At 43.0% G+C, this 22,670-nt stretch overlaps 1 protein-coding gene and 1 long non-coding RNA gene across 3 annotated transcripts in view; one reads left to right on the plus strand and one right to left on the minus strand.

Moving 5' to 3' along the window:
* The window catches only part of COL4A5 (collagen type IV alpha 5 chain), a 210,964-nt gene that overhangs the window by 168,742 nt on the left and 19,552 nt on the right, over nucleotides 1-22,670 (plus strand). Inside the window, exons 42-44 of the mRNA XM_072626493.1 lie at nucleotides 10,867-10,991; nucleotides 18,384-18,456; nucleotides 18,603-18,674. Of these exons, the coding sequence (XP_072482594.1) occupies nucleotides 10,867-10,991; nucleotides 18,384-18,456; nucleotides 18,603-18,674 (270 nt within the window). The remainder of the gene's footprint in view (nucleotides 1-10,866; nucleotides 10,992-18,383; nucleotides 18,457-18,602; nucleotides 18,675-22,670) is intronic.
* The window catches only part of LOC140515666 (uncharacterized), a 35,137-nt gene continuing 22,697 nt past the window's right edge, over nucleotides 10,231-22,670 (minus strand). Inside the window, exons 1-2 of one of the 2 annotated variants that reach the window (XR_011971131.1) lie at nucleotides 15,865-15,933; nucleotides 10,231-10,627 (exon numbers count right to left, since the gene is read on the minus strand). This is a non-coding gene — a long non-coding RNA (uncharacterized lncRNA). Of the gene's footprint in view, nucleotides 10,628-15,864; nucleotides 15,934-22,670 lie in introns of those variants that run through there. The other variant, XR_011971130.1, reaches the window with a different exon arrangement.

Below are 22,670 nucleotides of genomic sequence, written 5' to 3' on the forward strand. Positions count from 1 at the left end.
CCTTCCTTTTTACCTTTGATGAATTCAAGTCACCTCTCCCAGGTGGACTACATCCTCAGATACCAAAAGGACTGGCAGATGGGGTGGCTGAGCCACTATCAGAAATGTTTGAAAGATTGTAAGAAACAGAAGAGATGCTGTGGGACTGGAGAGGACAGATGCTTGGATTTTCAAAAGAGGGAGGAAAACAGAGTCTGTAATAGAAGTATAGGATGATTGGCTAGATAGTTTGGCTTTCATTCCTGGCAGAATTCTAGAATGACTCATTAAAGAGATGGCTGGTGAACATCTGAAAAAGGAAGCCATGATCACAACAAACTAGCATGACTTCAGCAAGAACAGGTCATGCCAGACTAACCTCATTTTCTTTTTTGACAGGGTTATTAGACTGGAAGATCGGGGGAACATTTTGGTATCATTTACCTAGAGGTTTTGAAAAAGTCTCTTACACCGGCTCATGTAGAAAGTATGGTGAGATGTGAACTAGATAATAGTATAATTAAATAGATGTGGATCTGATTGAATGGCAGTATTCAAAGAGTAGTTTTTAATGGTTCAATGTGTCCTTGGCAGGAGGTCTCCAGTGAGGTGTCCTAGGGATCTGTGCTTTGCCCTGTGCTGTTTAACGTTTGTATCAATTACTTGTATATAGGCATAGATGTCACCTTTATCATTTGCCACAGTGCTAGAAGATAGAGCTGACATATTGGATGCAGTCATGATCCCAAAGGATTTTTTAGAATACTGATCTGAAAAATAATAATCTAATTTAACCTATTACATTTATAAGAGGGATAAATGTAAAGTTTTACAATTGGGTCCCAGAAACCAGTTGCACAACTACAAGATAGGGAGAGACATGGCTTGACAAGTTCGTCAGAGAAAAAGGTTGTTTTTTGATTGTTTGTTTTCTGTGCACTGCAAACTCAGTATGTCAACAGTATGATTTGGGAGCATTCTTAGGCTGCCTTGAGTAGCAGCACCCATGGGGTGAGAAGGAATAGTCCCACTGTCCTTTGCTGTGGTTAGATCCCATTTGGGGCATTGTTTTCACCTCTGGGTGCTCCAGTTTTGGAAGGACATTGAGCCAGGATGGTGAGGGGTCTTGTCAGCTGAAGGAGCTGAAGATACTTAACCTAGAGAAGTCTTAAGAGAAACTCTCTAGTCATATTTGAGTATTTGATGATCACTGAAAAGATGACAGATTTTGATTCGATGTTAGGGAGAAACCATCTAACAATAAGAGCTGCCCATGTGTGGAATTGGCTGCCCTGAAAACTGTTAGGGGCTCTCTCTCACAGGGGGCCTTTGAACCCAGTCGGGATGATCACTTAGGGATACAGCAGCGGGGATTCTCATTGAGTTCTCGGTTAGACTAAATGGACTGTGAGGTCCCTTCTGACTGCTGTTGCATGCTCACAAACCATCTGTTTATTTGTTCAGGATGAACAGATGAAAAAGCATTTCTCCAGGCATGATCCAAATACAGAAGAGAGGAAATTCTTCTTTAAAAGTTTTACATTCTAATTGGGGGAGATTTACAGGGACGTGGTGGTCTGGGAGGGCATTTTGGTTGGTAAGGTTACAAGGATGGTGAATGGAGTCATAGGAGAGTGGCTTAACACCATGGATTTGATTTAGATTGCAAAATGGGGGTCCACTGAGGCACAGCTGTAGCCATCTAAGAGGTAGAGGGCTGGGTGAGGCTTTCACCACTCAGGACAGTGCGACCCCAGGGCTGACCTCCCAAGCTAAAAGGGTTAATCCTTCAGGAGCCCCATGCCATGCCTAACAGTCTTTACAGATTTCCCCCTATGTCCTTTCTGAAAACCAGAGCATTTACCCATCTCCAAGGCAGCTCTCCCATGCCCCATAGTTCCACCAAGTTCCCCAACTAAAGTTCAGTTGCAAGTCCACTTAGTTCTTAGAGGTGTAATTGGTTCAGATCGGGAGATCTGAACTTATTTCGAACTGCTAGGTGCTCCATTACTATCTTCTCACCTATCTGGAGTTTCAATTCCCTCCTAACTATGTTTGTTCTACCCAGCATGAAGATTTTTTTCTCTGTGACAGACAAGATGGAAGTGAGATCGTTCTCCTTTCCTTTCATCCATTAACGTTAAACTCTCACCAAGGCAGAGGGAAGGCTAGAACTTGCCTTGGAGGAATGAATGATCAATCTTCCACAGTCCTCGGATATGCTTCTGTCGAAGCACCGTTCCTCAGTCAGACTACATGATCATTTCTATCTCCTTGTCTCAACTGAGAAAGCTCCAACCTGAAACAGATCATTGTTTAAAACAGAGTATTCAAATGATCCCATTGTCTTGGCTAATTATCACTCATTTCTGAAGCTCTACTTTGTTGTGTTTTGTTTTTGCTGGACCTCTATTCTGTTGTATATTGGATGGAGGGCCCCATGCATGAAATTGACTTGGCATATAACTGAGAAGAATATTAAGTTGGAAAAACTCGAGTTCTGGAAGTCTTGCTATGTATGCTGTTTTATCAGGTTGCCTTGCCACCAACTCAAATGAAATCATCAAGCCTCTTTTTAATGGGTATTGTTCTAAGAGCTGCTACATATTTAATCAGCCCTCTCGACTTGCAAATAAAATGGCTGAGCACTAAGTTGGAATTGCAATCCCAGATGTGGATATACTCATATCTGTTGCTCATTATGGAGCCAAACTACGCTCTCCTTCCTCGAATGAATTTTGCCTCGAGAATGTTCAGTCAGAGTCACACTGGCCAACATTTACATTATACTTATTATCTCTTACAATCTCATTTGATCCTTACAACAATTGATGGATCAGCTAGCATTGATTAAACCCCTACTATGTGCTAGCGGCTGAGAGGAGAAGTACAAAGAATGAAGCAATCCCTGCCTTCTGGCCTTTACGTTTTATAAAGGGAGATAGCATCCTATAGGGAAGGACCTATTAATCAATCAGGGAGCATTTATTAAGTGCCTATTGGGTGCCAAACACTGTACTGGGGATAAAGACAAAAAAGTAAAACTGGCCCTGCCTTCAAGGAGCTTGCATTCCCTAGAAAAGACAACATTCTATTAGGGGAGACATAATCAACAAACATTTATTAAGTGCCTACTGTATGCCAAACATTGTGCTGGATATTTCACTTACAGAGCCAAAAAATAGCAGCCCTTGTCTCCAAGGAAATTATATTCTACTAGGGGATCATATTCACCCATGGTGGGGGAGGAGTAGACAGTTCAGAGTTTAAGTATATCAGAGCAGTGTTGGCAGCAGGCCCTTGGGCATGCTTCCATGATCTAACCCTGGGATTTCACAAATATACGCATACACTAGTATATTAACAGATACACTAGTAATCAACTCTTATGTCCACAGAGCACTTCACGGTTTATTCTAGGCGATTTTCCCATGCATAAATGCCTCTATTCCATATCCAGAGCCATGTAAAACAGGGAAAACAAGGTCTTATTATCCCTATTTTCCAAATGAGCAAACTGAGGCTCAGAGCTCTAATGACTTGCCCAAGGTAAGCTGTGATGGGGCATAGCTACCAGTAGAACTTGGGTCTTCCAATTCCTGGTTTTGGGGTGTGTGTGTGTGTGTGTGTGTGTGTGTGTGTGTGTGTGTCCCACCATGTTCTACTTTCCTATTGTAATATTCAGATTTACAACTTAAGGCAAGATTTCTAAGAGTGAATTGTGTTTATAAACACTCCAGACAGTTCGTGTTAGCCAAGAATTGTCTTTTTTCACAGACTGTTTTTCTTTTACTTTAACAAGCTCGTTCTTTTCTTTATTTTCAATAGCAAATCTGGCCTGGTTCAATAACTGCATTGAATCATAATGACGTATCAGTGATGGTTTCTGTGATTTTCATTTAATCTTGCATGTCAACATTTTTTAAAAATTACTGACAGTCTTCGCACCTTCAAGAAATACTATCACTCAAGATTCTCATTTCTCAGAGTTCAACAAAAAACAAATGTACACTGGATTTTTCTTTGTAATGTGCAGTAATGCATGGAGGCCCCTGATAAGCTATTATTTAAAATTCAAAATGCATCTTTATGGCCTATTCATGAAGGACACAAACCATTCCAGGGAGGTTGCTAGTTATAGCAACTCATGGCTGTTGTGACTCTGTGGGTCAGACTGACTATATGAAGAAAACTATTGTTTTTCAGTGAGGCTTGGAAAAATCCAAGATCCACACAAAATGTAACTAAAATACACCCCGTATGAAAGGTGCTGACTGTTCTCAAACAAATGGGTTTGTTGTATAGACAGGGTGGGACAGCAGAGAGAGAGAGAGAGAGAGAGAGAATGCTCACTGCATTTGGAGTCAAGATGACCTGGGTTCAAATCCCAGCTCTTCCATTTACTAGCTGTGTGATCTTGGAGAAGTCTGTTCACCTCCCTGGGCCTCAGTTTCCTCATCTGTAAAAAGAGGGGGTCGGACTAGGAGGCCTTTAAAGTCCCTTCCAGCTCTAAGTCAATGATCCTCTCATTAGTCTCTGAGACATTACCTTTAGGGAACTGTAGTAGTAGGGTTAACATAATGGCTTCAGAATAAATTGCACTGGAAAATATTTGGCTTTCTGTACGCCTGATCCTGCATGTGTATTGATTATGATGTACCCCCGGTGTACAAGACGGATTGCTTTTCAGCTTGTTCAGTAACATGGGCTGCCTCTAACTAACAATCTTATTTTCTGCTCTGTGCTGTCTGACCCTTCCAGCATCGATCTGGGGGCTTTGGGTCACCTCTGACCCTCACTGGGTCTCAAGGTCAGATTCTTCACTGGTCAGCTCATGTTTTTATGGTCTTCTCTGTGTTATAAGAGAAATGTCCTTTCTACTGTGCTCAGCTGCTGCCCCCTCCCTTCTCTTCTCCTGCCCCCTCCCTGATACCTGCTCCAGGCTTTCTTTCACCTGTCAGGAAAGGTCATGTGACTAATTTATGATCTCTTTGGAAAGGACACGGGGTTTCATGAACTTCTCCTGGTCACATCAGATAATCCCTATTGAAGTCATATTGGATTTAAAATGGAAAAATCAACAACGTGTTTTTATCTTCAAACCCGCATAAAGAATTAGAACTGCGCGTCTGGCCCATGGGTGACCTCTACATGCGGATTTCTTTTCGCGAAACCTTATTGCCTAACATGGCTTTCTTCTGTGTATTCATAGTTATTCTCAGAAATGGAAGGGGACTATTGATCACCGTAGAGAACAACAGCCGGTGTTTACTGGTATATCATTAGCGCCTTGTTAATTTAAAAATCAGGGGCCCCAGAAATGCTTGGATTAAAAGGGGGATGGATTAGCCAATATCTTATTCTACCTGCAAAAGATCTTCCCACACCTGCTTCTTCAGACCAAGACTGTGTTTTAATAAGTTATCCGTTGATGAAGAGGGCCATGGAAAGGTTATCGTTCTGAAAAATAGAAAGATCTAACACAGCCCCATCTCTCTTCCCAGGATGTTTTAGAAGTAGCTTATTTATTTTGAACTGAGCTGCTACCTAATTTCTAATATAAATTATGTATTTTCTGGGTCCCAAATTTAAAAGCCCAGCATCTTAGCATTGCTGAGAAAATCTCATTTAGGCAAGTTTGGTAGGTGCTTTATTAAAAAAAAAAAAAAGAGGCAGGGAGGAAGGAGAAGGGAGGAAAGAAGAAAGGGAGGGAAGCAGGAAGGGAAGGAGGAAAGAAAGAAACAAAGAAAGAAGGAAAAGGAAAGAAAGATGTCTGATTGTTCCAGCCCATCCCAATTAAAAGAGTCTGTTGTTTGCAGGTATGTCAAAGGACAGCCAGGTTGTGACTTACAGAGATGATCTCTGGGCCTCCTTCTTGTTTCTTACATGCCAGGCAGAGCAGAGCTAGATTGGAAACTTGCTGGAAACGTCTGCACAATGAAAAAGTGGGCCATTTTCAGGGTATTTTTGCCCCTTGCTCTTAGTCATTCCGACTTTGGGGAAGAACGTTGGCTGTAGAGGCAGAGGACCTGGGATCAGATGCTATCTAATGATTAAATGTAAACTCCCTAAAAGGATGAATTGTTTACATACACACACACACACACACACTTGCTGTGTCCATATATATCACACACACACACACACACACACACACACACACATATATATATGTATAAATATACTTAATGGTTTTTTGCTATGTCCCTAGCCCAGTGCTTGGCACACAGTAGACAGTTAGTAAATACTCATTGTTTAATTCCTTTCTTGACCTTGGGCAATTTGTTTCACCTCTCTTTGCTCATCTATAAGGTCACCAGCTACCTGGTCATGCTTTCACCTGTCAAGAAAGGTCGTGTGACTAATTTATTCTGTCTTTGGAAAGGACACTGAGTTTCATGAACTTTCTTGGTCGCATCAGATAATCCCTGTTGAAGTCATATTGTATTTAAAATGGAAAAATTCACGTTTTTAACCTTCAAACCTGCATAAAGAACTGGATGGATTAGGTAACTGCCGAGGTCTCTCCAGGTCTGGATCTGTGATTTTATGACAAGCACGTGTCCACAGACCTCAGCTTTGAGGGCAAAGATAACTTGGTAACAGAGCAAGACGTGGACTTTTAATACTGGTTTAATACTGGAATCTAATAGCTAGCTTAGATTCTATAAGCCAGGCTTCTTCAGCTGGGGTCCAGCAACCTGTTTTTTTTTTTTTTTTAATATTTTGATAACTGTATTTCAAGAAACTGGAGGGTTTTTTTGCATTTTTAGGTATTTTATTTTATGTATTTGAAAACATGATTCTGAGAAAGGGGTCGTGAGCTTCCCCAACCTCCCTTCCCAAGAGAGAGGTCCAAACCACAAAACAGACTAAGAACCCCTGGAATTAAATCCATCTGCTGATATGCTTACTTTGAGATATAATTTCTACAGGGGATTTTTTGCTTGAAATCAGAAAGTCAGTTCACTAGAGGAAAGGTGGTCTAAGTCTCAATTCTTGGTTTCTTGTTATGTAGATGATCTGGATGCTTTGCAGGAGAAGCCCTAGACATTTTTGGGACTCTTATTTCTTACTCCCAGTTGTAGTGTCAATTTAGCGGCTTCTGGCCCCCGCTGGAAATCAAAGGTGCTAGGTGCAGAGTGCCTGGCACATAGTAGGTGTTTTAATCAAAGCTACTTCACTTGATTTTGGTCAGGTTTACTTGTACTCTCCAAATGCCCCAGACAACTTCTACTTAAGATGACAGTTACTCCTTCTAAAGCCTTCCTCTGATGCCTCACAGTGATGTGGATATGATCCTGGGTTCTTGAAGAACAAGCAGTAACAATGAATGTTCAAACAGATCTCTGCCAAAATGGAAAGACTCTTGGCATGGGAACAACAATGGACTGTAGGTCTACTTTTCCAGGACCAGCCAAGCTAAGTTTTTGGAAAACCTCACCACTGTCATTATAGTATCTTAAGCCTATAGCTGAAAGGGGCCTCAAAGGCCATCTAGTCCAACTCCCTCATTTTAAAGAGGGGGAAACTAAGACCCAGACAGGTGAAATGCTTTGTCCAAGGTCATCATCCATGAGCTCCTAGATCTAGAACTGGAAAGGACCTCATAGGCCATCCACTCCAAGCCTCTCATTTTCATTGCCATCCCACGTGACAAACTGAATGCCTGGCATCTCTGAATGTTTCATAAATATCTCAAGTTCAAAATGTCTGAAACAGACCTCATTCCTTTTTTCCTAGACCTACCCCTCTTCTGAACTTATCACTATTGAAGACCCCACCATCCTCCCAGCATCCAGGCTCACAACCTTTGTGAACCATCCTTGACTTCTGTTGCCCTAACTATCCATGTACAATCACTTACCAAGGTCTAGTTGTCCCAGCCTCTGCACTGTCTATTACATACATCTCCCCACCTATACAACCTCTACCCTCATCATCTCTTATATGGATGTTGAAACAGTCTCCTTAATTGGTCTTTAATTGTGTCTCCTATCTCTTCCTTCTCCCATCTATGTTTCACACAGATGCCAAATACACGTTTCTAAAATAGAGATATCTGGCCATGTTACATTCCCACACACACACTCAAAAATCTTCAGTGGCTCTGTATTACCTCTAGGATAAAATCCAGAATTACCATTTAAAACCTCCCACAGTCTAATTCCCATTTACCTTTCTACTCTTCTATCACATTACCCCCCTTCATATACTCTCTATTCCATTCAAACTGACCTGCCAACTGTCCCCCATATACAACATTCTTTTTCCCACCTCCTTGCCTTTTCTCAAATTGTCTCCATGTCTAGAAGTCACTCTTTTGCCTCTACCTCATAACATCCCTTGATTTAAAATCAAAATCCCTTGAAAGTCCCATTGAGGTACCACCTCTTACGTGAGGTCTTCCCTTCCTTTCCCCATTGTTACCATTGTCTCCTTGAAATTACTTTGTATATACATTCCATTTACTTATATGTATACATTTTACTTATGTATACTTTTGTGTACTTATGTATACATATACTTACATGTATACATGTTTTCTGAGGGCCACTAGATGGTGCCATAGTGCATAGAGTGCCAGGCCTGAGTCAGGAAGACTCCTCTTCATGAGTTCAAATCTGGCCTCAGACACTAGCTGTGTGACCCTGAGCAAGTCACTTAACCCTGTTGGCCTCAGTTTCCTCATCTGTCAAATAAGCTGGAGAAGGAAATGGCAAAACCACTCCAGTGTCTTTGCCAGGAAAATCCCAAATGGGATCATGACTGAACAAACAAAAACAAAAATATATGTTTTCCACATCGCCACACCCAAGTAGAGTGTAAGGCACTGGAAGGCAGAGGTGATATTTTTATTTTTGTAACTGCAATGCCTTGCCAGGAATAGCAGCTTAGTAAATGTTTGGTGAAGTATTAAATGGAGAAAGTGACTAGAAAAGTACAAGGTAGATATGACTAATGGTGGATATTCAAGGTAATTAATGAGATAGTAAGAAAGGACTTAGCTACCCTTGATGAATTCAAGTCTCTTGGCCCAGGTAAACTATGACCTCAACTGATGAATGAATGGGCAGATGTGATTGTGAAAGATTGTATAGAATGGGAGAGCCTCCATAGAGCTAAAGAAAAGTACCTATCTTCCTGATCTTCAAAAAGAGGGAATAAAATAGAATCTAGACATTGTAAGCCTGTGACCTTGACTCAGTTGCTGAGGAAATTAATAGGTCTTTCCTGACCCCCAAACCCCCTGCACCTTCCCTCTGAGATTATACATACATACATACATACATATATATATATATACATACATACATATATATATATATATATACACACACACACATACACCTTGAATATACATATGTGTGTATATGTTGTCTCCCCCCCCATAAATCAGTTATTACCTCCTTGAGGGCAAGGACCATGCTGATACCTTTCTTTAAGTAGTGAGGTAGTTAGCACAGTGCTTAGTACATGATAGGTCCTTAATAAATGCTTGTTAATGGTTGATGGTGATGATGAAGTACTAGGATGTATTATTAAAGATATGGTTAATGAGCATCTAGAAAAAGAAGTCAAGGTTACAAAGGTATAATATAGCTTCATCAAGAATAGTCCATGCTGAACTGTCTGCCCATCTGTCTGTCTATCCATCCATCCATCCATCCATCCATCCATCTGTCCACCTATCTACCTACCTATCCATCCATCCATCCATCATCTATCTATCTATTCGTCATCATCTACCTATCCATCTATCTATCATCTATATATCTATCCATCCATGCATCTACCTGTCTACCTATCTATCCATTCATCATCCTTCTATCTATCTGTCTATCTATCTATCTATCTATCTATCATTGTCAGGAGAATTCTGTAGAAATACTTTACTGAGATTTTAGTGAGCAGTATATTGCATAAAATATACCATTCAATTCTTATGGGAAAGATGGAGAGATATGAGCAATACAGTAGTACCATTGGTTGGATTCGTAACTGGCTAAATGGCCAGCCTCCAAGAGTAATCATTATTAGTTTGATGTTCTCTTGGCAGGAGGTCTCCAGTAGAGTGCCCTAGGGATCTGTGCTTGGCCTTGTGCCATTTAACATGTTTATCAGTGACTTGGATAAAGACACAGATGGCATGCTTATCATTTTGCAGATGGCACAGGGCTAGAAGAGAGAGCTAACACACTGGATGGCAGAGTCAGGATCGAAAAATATTGACAGACTAGAACATTAAGCTGAATATAATAAGTTGAAGTTTAATTGGGATAAATGCAAAGTTCTATACTCTGGTTCAAGAAAAAAATCAACTTTGCAAGTACTAGATGGAGAGAGACATGGATGGACAGCAGGTTGTCTGGAAAAATATGGTTGTTTTTGTTTTTTTAATGGTCTATGAGCACCATATGAATCAACAGTGTAATATGGTGATCAAGAAAGTTAATGTCCTGATGCCCACAGCCAGAAAGGTGACAGTCCTCTACCCTGGTCAGACCATACTTGGGGTATTGTTTTCATGTCTGGATGCCACGGTTTAGGAAAGCTAGGCCAGCATGGTGACGGTCCTTGAATGTTGCCCATCTGGAGAAGAAAAGCCCTGAAGCTCTGGAGACTCACTCATCATGTTGGTTGTCACCTGGAAGATGAAGATTTCAGCTTGATGTTAACGAAAAAATTCCCAGCAATGAGAGCTGCCCACATGTGGTTGAAAGAACAGAGGATGTTTATCCTGGAGAAGAGAAAACTTGGGCAAGGGTTAGGGGTGAGGGGAGGGACACATGTTAATTGCAATGTTTTCCAAAAGTTTCTTGCTGTATTTCACCCTCTTGCTTATAATGATATAGACATCTGTTTTGTGTTATAAATGTTTTCCAGGGCCTAGAGGTCCCTGGGGTGACCCTGGAAACGGACGAGTGGAAGGAAAGAGGGGAGACCCAGGCCCACCTGGGAAACCTGGTTTGCCTGGTTTCAAAGGAGAACAAGGCCCACCTGGGCCTCAGGTAAGTGTGGGTGGAAGGGAGAAGGGATTCTGTGCAGAATCCAGAGTGTTCTGTAGGGAAACTCTCCATCTGAAATGTTTTCTTTAGCAATCAGTGTGCAGTGTGTTCTCTACGGCCCAGTGGTGAATTCTAAAAGAAACAGCAGACCCGGGCCCTCCTTGCCCTCTGCAAATCTAATGAGCCTTCGCTGTGCTAGAGCCAGCCTCATGGTCTGGCCCCTAGCTGCTAATTAGCGACATTGGCTTCATCAGAAGGCACAACCTACCCTAAAGCTTTCTGTAATGTAGAATTCCCTCTCTATCCCTGCTACCTTCAATTCTCCTGCCTAATGGGAAGAGAAGCCCCTCCTTCTGATTCCTCAGTGTCCCTTTTTCACTCTTCCCCTCTTTTACTCCCCATCATCCAGTTGACTGCTAGGCCCTGTCAATTCTGCTTCCACAGCTTCTCTAGAATCCATCCCCTTCTCTCTGGTCCCATTCCTACCACCAGTTACCAAAGAACATTGAATCTGGAGTCATGGGACCTGAATTCAAATCTGTACTCTGTCATGTATTAGTTATGTGACCATAGCCAAATCATTTCCCCTCTGTAGGTCTCAGTTTCCTCAGTTGTAAAATGAGAGACTCGGATTAGACGACCTCTGAAGTCCCTTACCACTCTACAACTAGGCCTCTATGAGTGGCCTAGAAGACCACTAGTGTAATTGCCTGAGAACTGTTCTTATTGCCTCTAGTCTTCCTTCTATAACACACTGAGGCAAACAGGGTAAAGTGACTTGCCCAGGGTCACTCAGCTAGTAAGTATCTGAGGCCAGATTTGGACTCAGGAAGATGAGTTTTCCTTACTCCAGGCCCAGAGAACTTTATCCACTGCAGCACCATCTACATGCTTTGCACAGCCCTGCCTCACTTAAATCCAATTCATTTGCAAGTTAAGATATCACCTATCTGATGTCAATCAATCCTCTTCAAGAATGAAGGACGAACAACAATCTGTGAGTAGTAGTAGCTGCCCCTTTGGGGTCCCAACTGGCCAGGTCGAGTTGGACAATGCTGCTCCTTCCTCCCTCCCTCCCTCCCTTCCTTCCTTCCTTCCTTCCTTCCTTCCTTCCTTCCTTCCTTCCTTCCTTCCTTCCTTCCTTCCTTCCTTCCTTCCTTCCCTCTGTCCACATGGGGAATCATACCTTTATATGTGGGTTCTCTGCCCAAAGGAATATAAATTTTGATCACTTAAATCTTGCAAGGTGTCTTGGGGTTTGGGGGCTAGATTTTTTTTCTCTTCCCTACTTATTTATTCTATCTTTAACCCATCACCAAGTCTCATCAAGTTTTCCTTCTCTATGACTCTTGGCATTTTTCTGCTATGAATGGGTCCTTTATTAGTACTGAACTGAACTGTGCTAATACTCTTAGCTGGTCTCCTGTTAAACAGTCTCCCTAAGGCACAGGTCTGCTCCTCTTATGCCTCTGCTCCAATCCCTTCACTAGCTCCCTATTGCTTACAGCAGAAAACGCCAATACTGCAATCTAGTATTCACTACTCACTATGACTTGACACCAGCCTACCTCATGTGTAAGTGAGGTCCCTTCCAGCTTCAGAACTAGGAGCCTGTGTGTGACCTTGGATAAATCCTCCCTGGGTCTCAGTATCCTCTTCTGTAAAATGAGGGGATTAGACTAGCTGGCCTCTGAGCTTTTTCCACTTCTACATCTAGGATCCTAGAGTTTGGGTAAGATACTTCCCTACCTTGGGCCTTGGTTTCCCCCTCTGTAAAATGAGGGGAGGGGGTTGAACTACCTAGCCCATAAGTCCCTTCTAGCTCTAGGTGTAGGATTCCATGTGTAACCTTGTGTAAGTCACTTTACCTCCCTGGACCTCAGTTTCTCCCTCTGTAAAATGAGAAGGATTGGACTGTGTGGAAGCTGGTAGCCCCTCTAGCTCTAGATCTGTGATTCTATGATATCACTTTGAAAGAAGGTCTTCAGTGTGTAGCTTAAGCCTCTGTGCTTGACCCTGTACTGTTTGACATTTTTTATCTAGCCTTTTTCTTGAATTCACTTAATTACAACCTCATTCTATTAATCTCTAAAACATAGGCATGTCCCCACTCAATCACCTCCAATCGCTCCCTATTGCTTGCAGGATAAAAGAGCATTCTCTAGTTCAGAGAGGACCCAGTCAGGTTCTGTCCAGCAGCTCCTTCAACATTTTAATTCAATATACTGGATAAAGTATCTAGCTCCCCCTTGCCCTGCCCAGCCCACATACTGTGCAGAGCTAAAACAATAAAGCCATCTGATGGCTTGTGTTTGAGGGGCCAGCCCTTGCCTCGGTTCCTCAGGACAGAGACACAGACTTGCCCCCAAACAGTCACTCACACACATACACGCAAGTATATGTACCCAAACACACATATGCACACATACACATATATACACATACACAAACACATATACACTAATGATAATAATAACAGCTAACATTTACATAGCACCTACTATGCGCCAACACTGTGCTAAGCACTTTACAGTTATTATCTCATTTGATCTTTACAACAACCTTGGGAGGGAGGAGCTGTTATCATTCCCATTTTGCAAGTGAGCAAACTGAGGCAAACAGAGGTGAAGTGACCTCCAAGGGTCATAGAGCTAGTAAGTGTCTGAGAGTAGATTTGAACTCAGGTCTTCCTGACTCCAAGTCTGGCACTTTATCCACTGAACCACCAGTTGCTTCTGATATATATACATGCACATACATATACACATGCACATAGATGGAAACATCCATGAACAACACATACCCGAGTATATTTACATGATGTATACACAAATGCATACACACATAACTATTCATACATAATACATGCATCTATACACAATACATGCACTTACAGATACATGCACATAATACCTATGTACACACATGCACACACTCATGCATATAGACACAGTACAGATACATGCACACATGCACAATATACACACATCAACATGCATGGCACAATGCACATGTATACACAGTTCCAAATACATGCACACACAATACAATATATGCATGCACATATACATGATGAGCATGTGCATGTGCACAACATACATGCACACATGCAGATGTATATAACATGTATACATAGGCAGCACAATAATGCACTACACAAATACATATGCACAACACAAACATATATCTATGGAGACACAGATGCACACATGCACAATAGATATCTACACATACACAATACACATGCACATGCATATATGCACACAGGCATGCATACATAAGCATACACATGCACACAGATGCACAATACACATAATATGTTGCATGCACACATATACACACATGCATATGCATACACACGTACATACATGTACACACATACACACTCCACAAGATTGAAGCTTGTCCAGCTCCTGATTGCTATCCCTGAGGAGCTCCGGCCCACAAGGTGCCCCCTCTTCCTCTGCTTCTCCCCATACCCCTCTGAGCTCTGCTGCTCTTTCTTGCAGGTGAACAATTGGCATTCCCTGACATTCTCGCTGTCTGTGTAAGGCTCTGTTCTCTTTATTGATTTTTTTCCTCTGCAGTATCTCTCAGGAGAGGCAGTATGTTGTAGTGGCTAGAGATTGGGCAGCCTCATAGCCAAGGGGACCGGAGTTCAAGTCCCACCCCTGACCTATTCCAACTGGGACACCGTGGACAAGACTTTAATCTCTCCGGACCCCCAAGCACGTCTCTAAGAATCTAAGTTGCAGAGTAGCTGCACATCTGCATTGGCAGAAGGAGTTTCCTTATCTCAGTGAGATGCTAGGCCCTATTCATGCCCTCCTCCCCCAAACAAGCAGACAAACAAACAAACGTGTCTCTCAGATACCCCCCTTCCTTTCAATTTCTGTAGTGGCCACTGTGGTCGACACCCTTATCACCTTGACTACTGTAACAGCCTTGTAATTGATCTTGTTGCCTCCAGCCCCTTTCTCTGCAGTACATCACGAGCCCTGGAGATCTCGCCCAGGGAACTGCAAAACTCCTCACCCCTGTCCTTAGTCTCTCCTTCTTCATGTCTGTGCTAGAGCTAGCTGTTTCTCTGGCATCATGGAATCTCCCTGCCCAAGACTTTTGAGTGAGGCCCTATTGCTTGTGGCATGCCATCCCAGCCCCTCAGCCTGGTACGAGAGGCCTTTTACCAAATGCTTCCTGTCTTATCTCTTAACTCACCAACCTTCATTTTCTTTTTTCCCTTACAGTTTCTCTGCCTCAGCCAAGCTAGGCTGGATGCCATCTCCCATAAACATTTTTCTTATTCCTAGACAGGAATGCCTCTGCCTCGTCTGCCCACCCAAAATGTCCTCCCCGGTTCTCTCTACCAATCCGTGTTCTTCATCTCTTGCTTTCATCTCATCTCGAGGAAGCCTTCCTTGATTAGCCCCACATGATGGATTATTGCTGTCAAAATTCCACTTTGAGAAACTCTGAACTAAATTCAGTTCAATAAGCTTGAGAGCTTTATTCCTTGGCGCATAGGTAGATGCTGAGACAGTTGGAACTAGAGTTTGCTCTTGGAGCCAATGAAACACATCCTTCTTTCTGATGTGCTCTCAACGGACAGTTGATTTACAATCACATGATTAGCAAGCTGGTAGTGTAGTCATTTTCCACATATAGCTGCAACTTAACAACCTCAATGGAAATACAGATGCACCCGACTGAGAGTAACTAACACTGAATCTATAAGGAGACCAAAACACCCCAAAAGGTAAAAGCCTCCTGAAATAACTTCAGAGAACTTAAATACTTCCAACTCTAACTCACTCTTTGTACCCCACATGTATGAGTTAAGACATAGCCTCTGTTCCGTGTCCCTCAGTCCCAGTACCTCGGTTGGACTTTCCTCCACACCATAAGTTGGGAGACATTGATTCTGCCCAGCCATGGAGCATATCTGTATGGAGGAGAGAGGAGAAAAGGAATCATACCATCACTGAGCTGGCTAGAGTGGAAGGGCCTTTTGTTCCTGATGAAAAGGGGGGACTAAAAACTCAGATGGATTCAGTCATCTCTCTACAGAGCTTACTTTGGGCAGGGAACCATTAGGGTCCCCATACCTCTCAACCTAAGGAGTCATGTGGAGAGGGTTAGTCTGCACAGCTTTAGAAGGAGGAGCCAAAGAAGGAGAAAAGCCAGAGACAAGCCACTGAGCATGCAAGAAAAAAGTGCAAATGCAGAAAGTCCAAGAGAAAAGTGTAGATTATAATCAGAAAGAGCAAAAGTGAGACTCATGACAACAAAAGAAAAATGGAGACACTATTCCAAAAGGGCCATAATGTATTGAACAAGTATTATATTATGAAAGAAAATGAAACAAAAATTCCCATTGGGGGAAAAAAAACAAACAATTCTGTACTCTGCAGAGTACATGGCAAACATAGTGCACAACAAACAATTCAGGAATAGTTCAACATTTAAACACATTTTTAAAAAAAAATATATCAGGATGGATATTATGTTGGAAAATAATTCTCAAAGCAGAGTTAATGAAAAACAACAGAGTAGATATTTTGGAACATATAATTGAGAATCTCTCCAGAGAATTAGGCCTTCTGAAAAAAAAAAGAACGAAAGATTTAGAAGCCCCCAGAAAAAATAGAAGTGGAAGAAAATTGGGCAGAATAGAAGCAAAAGAAAGTAACTTTGAAAGAAAACGTGAACTCTCAAAGCAAAGTTTCTGTTCCTTAAGAAATGGTGAATATGAAGAATTCAGAGAAGCATGAGATGAAATAAACTGATGCAGAATGAAATTAGTCAAACCAAGGAAACAGCATCTAGAAGTACAACAGAAATGGAAAGAAGGGTAATAGTAAATTAAACACCATGTAATTGTAGTGACTGTGAGGCAGCATGGAGTTATAGATAGGGCAGTGGATTTGGAGTCAGAAAAACCTGGGTTCACAGTCTTGCCTCAGACATTTACTAGCTGTGGGACCCTGAGCAAGTCATTTACCCTTTCTGGGACTCAGTTTGAAGGAGTTGGACTTCAAAAACAGACAAGAACATGCATTTTTCTGTGCTTTTGTTGGAGAGGACTATGAATGTGGAACATTGGAGCTGAGAGCTGTTCAGAAATCAATGGGGCGTGAAAATAAGACCATTAATAAAAACATCTTTCAAATGGGATCCTATGTTTTCTGTCACTTCCTTTCACCCACATGACAGTGATTCTCAATGTGGGTCCCCTATACCAGAGGCTGGGGGAGGAATTGCAAGGAAATGATTCTAACAGTAATCCCCATGTCCTGAGTACATGGATATGAATAAGGTTATGGGAAAAGCACATGGAATTTCTGAATGGAAGAAAAAAATCAGGTTTATTGAAATGATTAATTCAGTGGCCTTGAAAAAAAGCCACAGTAAAATCCCTAGAAGTTGTACCACATTCCATCTGTTTCTTCTGCCTTTCCAGTTCATGCTGGAGCACCTAGACCTCAGTTGGCAGGTCAGTGGATTTCTCAAGAAAGTAGGTGGTGTTCAAAGGGTTGCTGGGAGACTCAAATGAGATAATATATAGAAATTAATCAATCAACTTGGTACTCCCATTTTTTGGTAACGTTCTAAGGTTTCTGGAGTACTTTCCTCACAAAAGATAGATGAAAAGTAGGGTAGTACATGAAGTATCATACCCATCGTACAGATGAGGAAACATGGCTCAGAGGGGTGAAGTAACCCACTCACAGTCCAGTAAACAGGGAGTCTGAGACTTGAGAGTGGAACCTTGGTCTATTGCTCTCAAGTCCAAGTCTTTCCACCATATGTTACCGATAACGGATGACATTTATAGGGTGTTTTTCATTTAGGTCTTCAGTCTGGTCTCTGCCACTCTCTGCTTGTGTGACCTTGAGAAAATCACTTCCCTTGGGACCTCAGTTTCCTCTTCCATAAAGGACTAGATGGTCTCTGAGATCACTTCCACCTCCAACTCTGTTGTCATAGCATAGTAAATGGTTTCTTTTCTGGGTAATCACTTTATTACTTATCTCTAGTAGATAATTAATAAAAGGGTTCAGTGGCACTCTTATATGTCAAAGACCACTCATGGAACTCACTCAAGGCTTATATAGCATAATAAATATTTGCTGTTTCACTTATTGATTGATTTGCAAACATCTCATTGGAGCCTCTGCAACCCTTGTGATATGCACATGACAGGTATCAATATCCCCGTTTTACAGAAGAGGAAACTGAGAATTAAAGGTTAGTCACATAGTTAAGTGTTAGAGGCAGGATTCAAACCCAGAATGTTCCAACTGCCAGTGCCCCATCCATTTTGGTGAATGCTTACTACCATTTCTTCCAAGTCTCGCCATCTCCCCATGTGGCTAAGAAAACTCTTTTTTTCAGGGTGATCCTGGGCGTCCAGGGCTCATTGGAATGAAGGGGAATACTGGTGTCCAAGGTATCCCAGGATTCCAAGGTATCTCAAAGAATAGTTGTTGAAGCACCTTCAGGTTATTAGTGGTGCCAATTCAGATCTTCAGAGACCCTAGCGCCCCATTGCTGGTCGCTTGGGGGAGAGGTGGGCCTGCATTTTCACTGAGGTTGTGACTATTTGCCTTGCAGGAATGAAAGGACACGCTGGTGCCTCTGGTTCAGCCGGCCCTGTAGGGGATCCAGGCCCTAGAGGTCCTTCAGGTAAGAGTCCATTCATCACTTGGGTTTCTAAGACCAATTATTTGTTGTGTGTGAATTTGTTACAGCATTTGGAGCTTCTATCAGCTAGGCAACTAAGTGGCACGGTGGGCAAAGCACTGTACTTGGAATCTGGATGGCCTGAATTCGAATCTTGCCTTAGACACACTAGCTGTGTGACCTTAGACAAACCACTTTTATTTCCTGGGCCTCAGTGTACTCCTCTGTAAAATGAAGGTGTTAGACTCAATGGCTTCTAAGGTTTCTTCCAACTCTATATCTGTGATCCTATGTGTGACCTTGGGCAAGTCTCTTCTCTTTTCTGAGCCTCACTTTCCTCCTCTGAAAAAAGAGGGAGTTGACTTCTTTGATCTCTGAGCTCCAGGATGCTCTGATCCTATGAGAATAGGACATTGATATCCCTTTGACCAACTAAGCCCTCAACTACTGAACCATGCCCAGGTCCTTTCCTCCCCCTAAATCTCCCTGGCCTTACCTGGGCTGAAATAGATGAATGCTGTTTTAATAGCAAGTCCTTTTAGATAAATGCAAGACAAGGGCTCCAAGAGGAAGGGAATGGAATAAGCATTGATATTGCACCTACTGTTTGCCAAGCCCTTTTTAAATATCATCTCATGTGATCCTCACAACAACCCTGGGAGGTAGGGGCTGTTATTATCCCCATTTTACAGATGAGGAAACTGAGGTGGACAGAGGTGAAGTGACTTGCCCAGGGTCTTGAGACCTGATTTTCACAAGCTTCAACCTGAAGTTTATCAGTTCATATAGAGATTATATTATAATCATCATATCTATAATAGAATTCGATTACATTTTCCCTGACTCCACTCCAGTTCATCTTCCACTTTACTGTCCAAGTGTAGGTCTCACCATGTCACTCTTGCCCTGCTCAATAAACTCCAGTGACTCCCTAGTACTTACATGATCAAATATGAAATCTACTGTTTGGAATTTAAAACCCTTCACAGGCTGGCCCCTTCCTGCCTTTCTGGTGTTTTCATGCTTTGCTCCCAGCCATGCACTCTTGGGTCTTACTTGCTCTTGTGTTCCCCATCCCTGGAGTGCTCTCCCTCCTCACCTCCTGCCTCTTAGAAGGAATTTCTAGCTCCGATGTCACCTTCTGCAAAGGGCCTTTCCCCATCCTCATTCCTCCTACTGTTAGCACCTGCCTTCCAACATCACTGCCAGCAATACTATATCTATTCAGTTACATGTTCTTTCTCACATTAGTGTAGCAGCTCCTTGAGGGCAAGGACCAACTACATTTTGACCTTTCTTTGTATCCTCAATGCTTAGCATAATGCCTGACATGTAGTAAGTGCTTACTGAGTCCCTGATTCTGACCTTTCATTTGGAATTTCCCTAGGCACATGCCTCTTCTTTTGCCATTGTTCAGGCCTGCAAGGGGCCCTCACTGGCAGCAAGTCATGGTGTTTAGCACCTCTTCTATTCTTCTCCAGGGAGACTCTGGACACCCAGAGGGGAATGTGCTCCCCTGGGTGCACAGACATCCCTGAGGGAGCCCCCTATGATAGCTGGGCCTTCCACTAGGACCTTCCTCTCTTTTGTTTCAAAGCCTTCTTTAGCCCTGCAGGGTCATGGGCCATTCTAGAGGCCCTGATCCCTGAGACCATCCATCCTCCAATCTTGCTCCCTATGCTGTACAAAGGAGCATGTCCAGCAAGGTGGGTTATGGAGCTGGGGAGGGGTGGGGCAGCTCAGTGGAACTCAGCTGTGGCTCCAAGGCTCAGGGAGACTCAGGAGGATAAACAGCGAGGACCTGGTCATTCCATCCCAGCCCCAAACTTCTCCTCCATGTTAAACTCACCCCTCCCCATCCAAAACTCAACCCTCCTCTCAACTTCTTCCTCCACTATTTTCAGTTCATTTCTGATCCATAGACAAGTTCACAACACCTTTCCTCTTCCCTCTCACCACACACCCCACCCATTCTTTTTGATGCTGAGAAAAGGGCCAAAGATTGAAGCAAATTTTCTTGAAGTAGTCTCTGTTCCCTTCCTCTCTATGTCTACTTCCATCCCCCCCCCTACTTTTTTTCCTCTCTCTCTCCTGCTCTTCCTCTCAGCGTCTCTCCCGTACTCTCCTGCCCTCTTCCTCTCTCTTGCCCTCTCCTAGCTCCCTCCCTCCCTCTATCTTTTGCTCTCCCTTCCTTTCTTTCCCCCTCCCTTTCTTTCTCTCTCTCTCTCCTTCCCTCTCTCTTTCCCTCTCTCCCTCCCCCTTCTCTCCCTCCCTCCCTCTCTCTCCTGCTTCCCCCACTCTGTCTCCCCCTAATAGCCACCTTCATTCTCTTTGGCTCCTGGCCACCTCACTGTCCTTTGTCTCTACCCCACAAACTATCCAGCCTGAGTCGGATTGAACCTATGGGCTTTTGATGCTGACTCCAAGCTGCAGGAACATTTTTGCTAGCTTCTATTCTAACTGTCCCCACTGGTTCCCAGTTCCCAGTCCTGTTTCAAGTGGCTCATTCACAAAGCACTAACTGCCAATGCTTGAGAACAGAGTGTGTTTTTTCCAAGGAGAATCCCCTTCCCCAGAGGCCAGTCTTTAGGAATATAATGGGTTGCCAAGAAAAGGAATGGACTGAACCATACAGTGGGAAATTGGGGAGGGTGTGGCCTTGATCATCTTACTTCCCCTGACTCCCCCAGTGATTCCCTGGGAATGGCCCCAGATCAATTTTTCACATCTCTCTCTGCCTTCCCAGCGAGCTGACTCCACAGCTCTCCTGTCTCTGGCACAGGGGGGAAGGGAAAAGACTAAAAGTTAATCAGCAAATTTCAGTTGGCCCTGGCAACAGGCCGGGACATTGAACTGCCTCACACCACCCTGCATCCTGGACTAATCGAGCCAGAAGGCTCTTAGAAATCACCTCCACCAGGGCCCTTGCTGAATAGGGGAGGGAACTGAAGGCCTGGTTCAAGGTCATGTGAAATTGGCAAGTGTGGCTGCTCAACCATTGTCAGGACTCCTTGAAAGCTCATGGTGAGACTATGCATACTTGTTACAAGGGTTTTGTTTTTCTCTTTCTTCAATGGGGCAAGGGGAGGTAGAAGGGAAAGAAAATAGATTTTTGTTAATTGAAAAAAATTAAATTTAATTAAAAAAGAAAGATCACAGTTAATAGAAGAGGTACTCTGGGCCTGGAGAAGGTCAAACAGCCCAATTGTCCAAAAGAAATGGGGCCAGGGGGAGGGGGGCTCGCATAGAGACTGAAGACTAGAGGCTAGTATGCTTGACTTCGATTCCTGGGAAAATTCTAGGCTGTGAGAATAAGGGGGGCTTAGTGAAAAGGAAGCTGCTGCCCCAAAGAGCGAATGAGCGAGCAAGCTAGTGTGGGTTCAGTGAGAGCAGGTCACACTGGACCAAGCCAGTTTCCTCTTTTGCCAGGGTTACTAGACTCTAACAATCAGGAGAATGTTGTCCATATTTTTTTACTGAAATTTCAGCCAAGTGTTCGATAAAAGTTTTTTGTGCTCTTCTCATGGCTAAGGCAACAAGGGACGGGCTTCACTCATGGTGTGATGTTAGCTCCAAAGGTCTTCAGTGGACTGCCCTAGGGATCTGTATTTGTCTCTGTGCTGCTTAACACTTTTATCGGTGTCTTGGATAAAGACATCAAGAACATCTTTCATCACATTTGCCAGTGTTCCAAAGCTAGGAAGATGAGCTAACACAGAGAACCAAAGAGTCAGGATTCACAAAGATCTCAACAGCCTTGAATATTGGGTTGGATCAAATCAGATGAAATTCAATAGAGGTCATTGTAGAGTCTGACACTTGGGTTTTTGAAAATGACCGTTGTGAGTAGTGGGTGAGGGAGGAGTTCATTTGAGAAAGGTCTAGGGGGTCATAGTGGGCCACATGGTACATAAGATCCAGGAGTGTGATATGGTGATCAAAAAAACAAATGCCAGCTTGGACTTCATTGAAGAGGGACAAAGTTTCCAGAAATGAGGA

This window comes from Notamacropus eugenii, chromosome X, assembly GCF_028372415.1.
Source record: "Notamacropus eugenii isolate mMacEug1 chromosome X, mMacEug1.pri_v2, whole genome shotgun sequence".
Lineage (NCBI taxonomy): Eukaryota > Metazoa > Chordata > Mammalia > Diprotodontia > Macropodidae > Notamacropus > Notamacropus eugenii.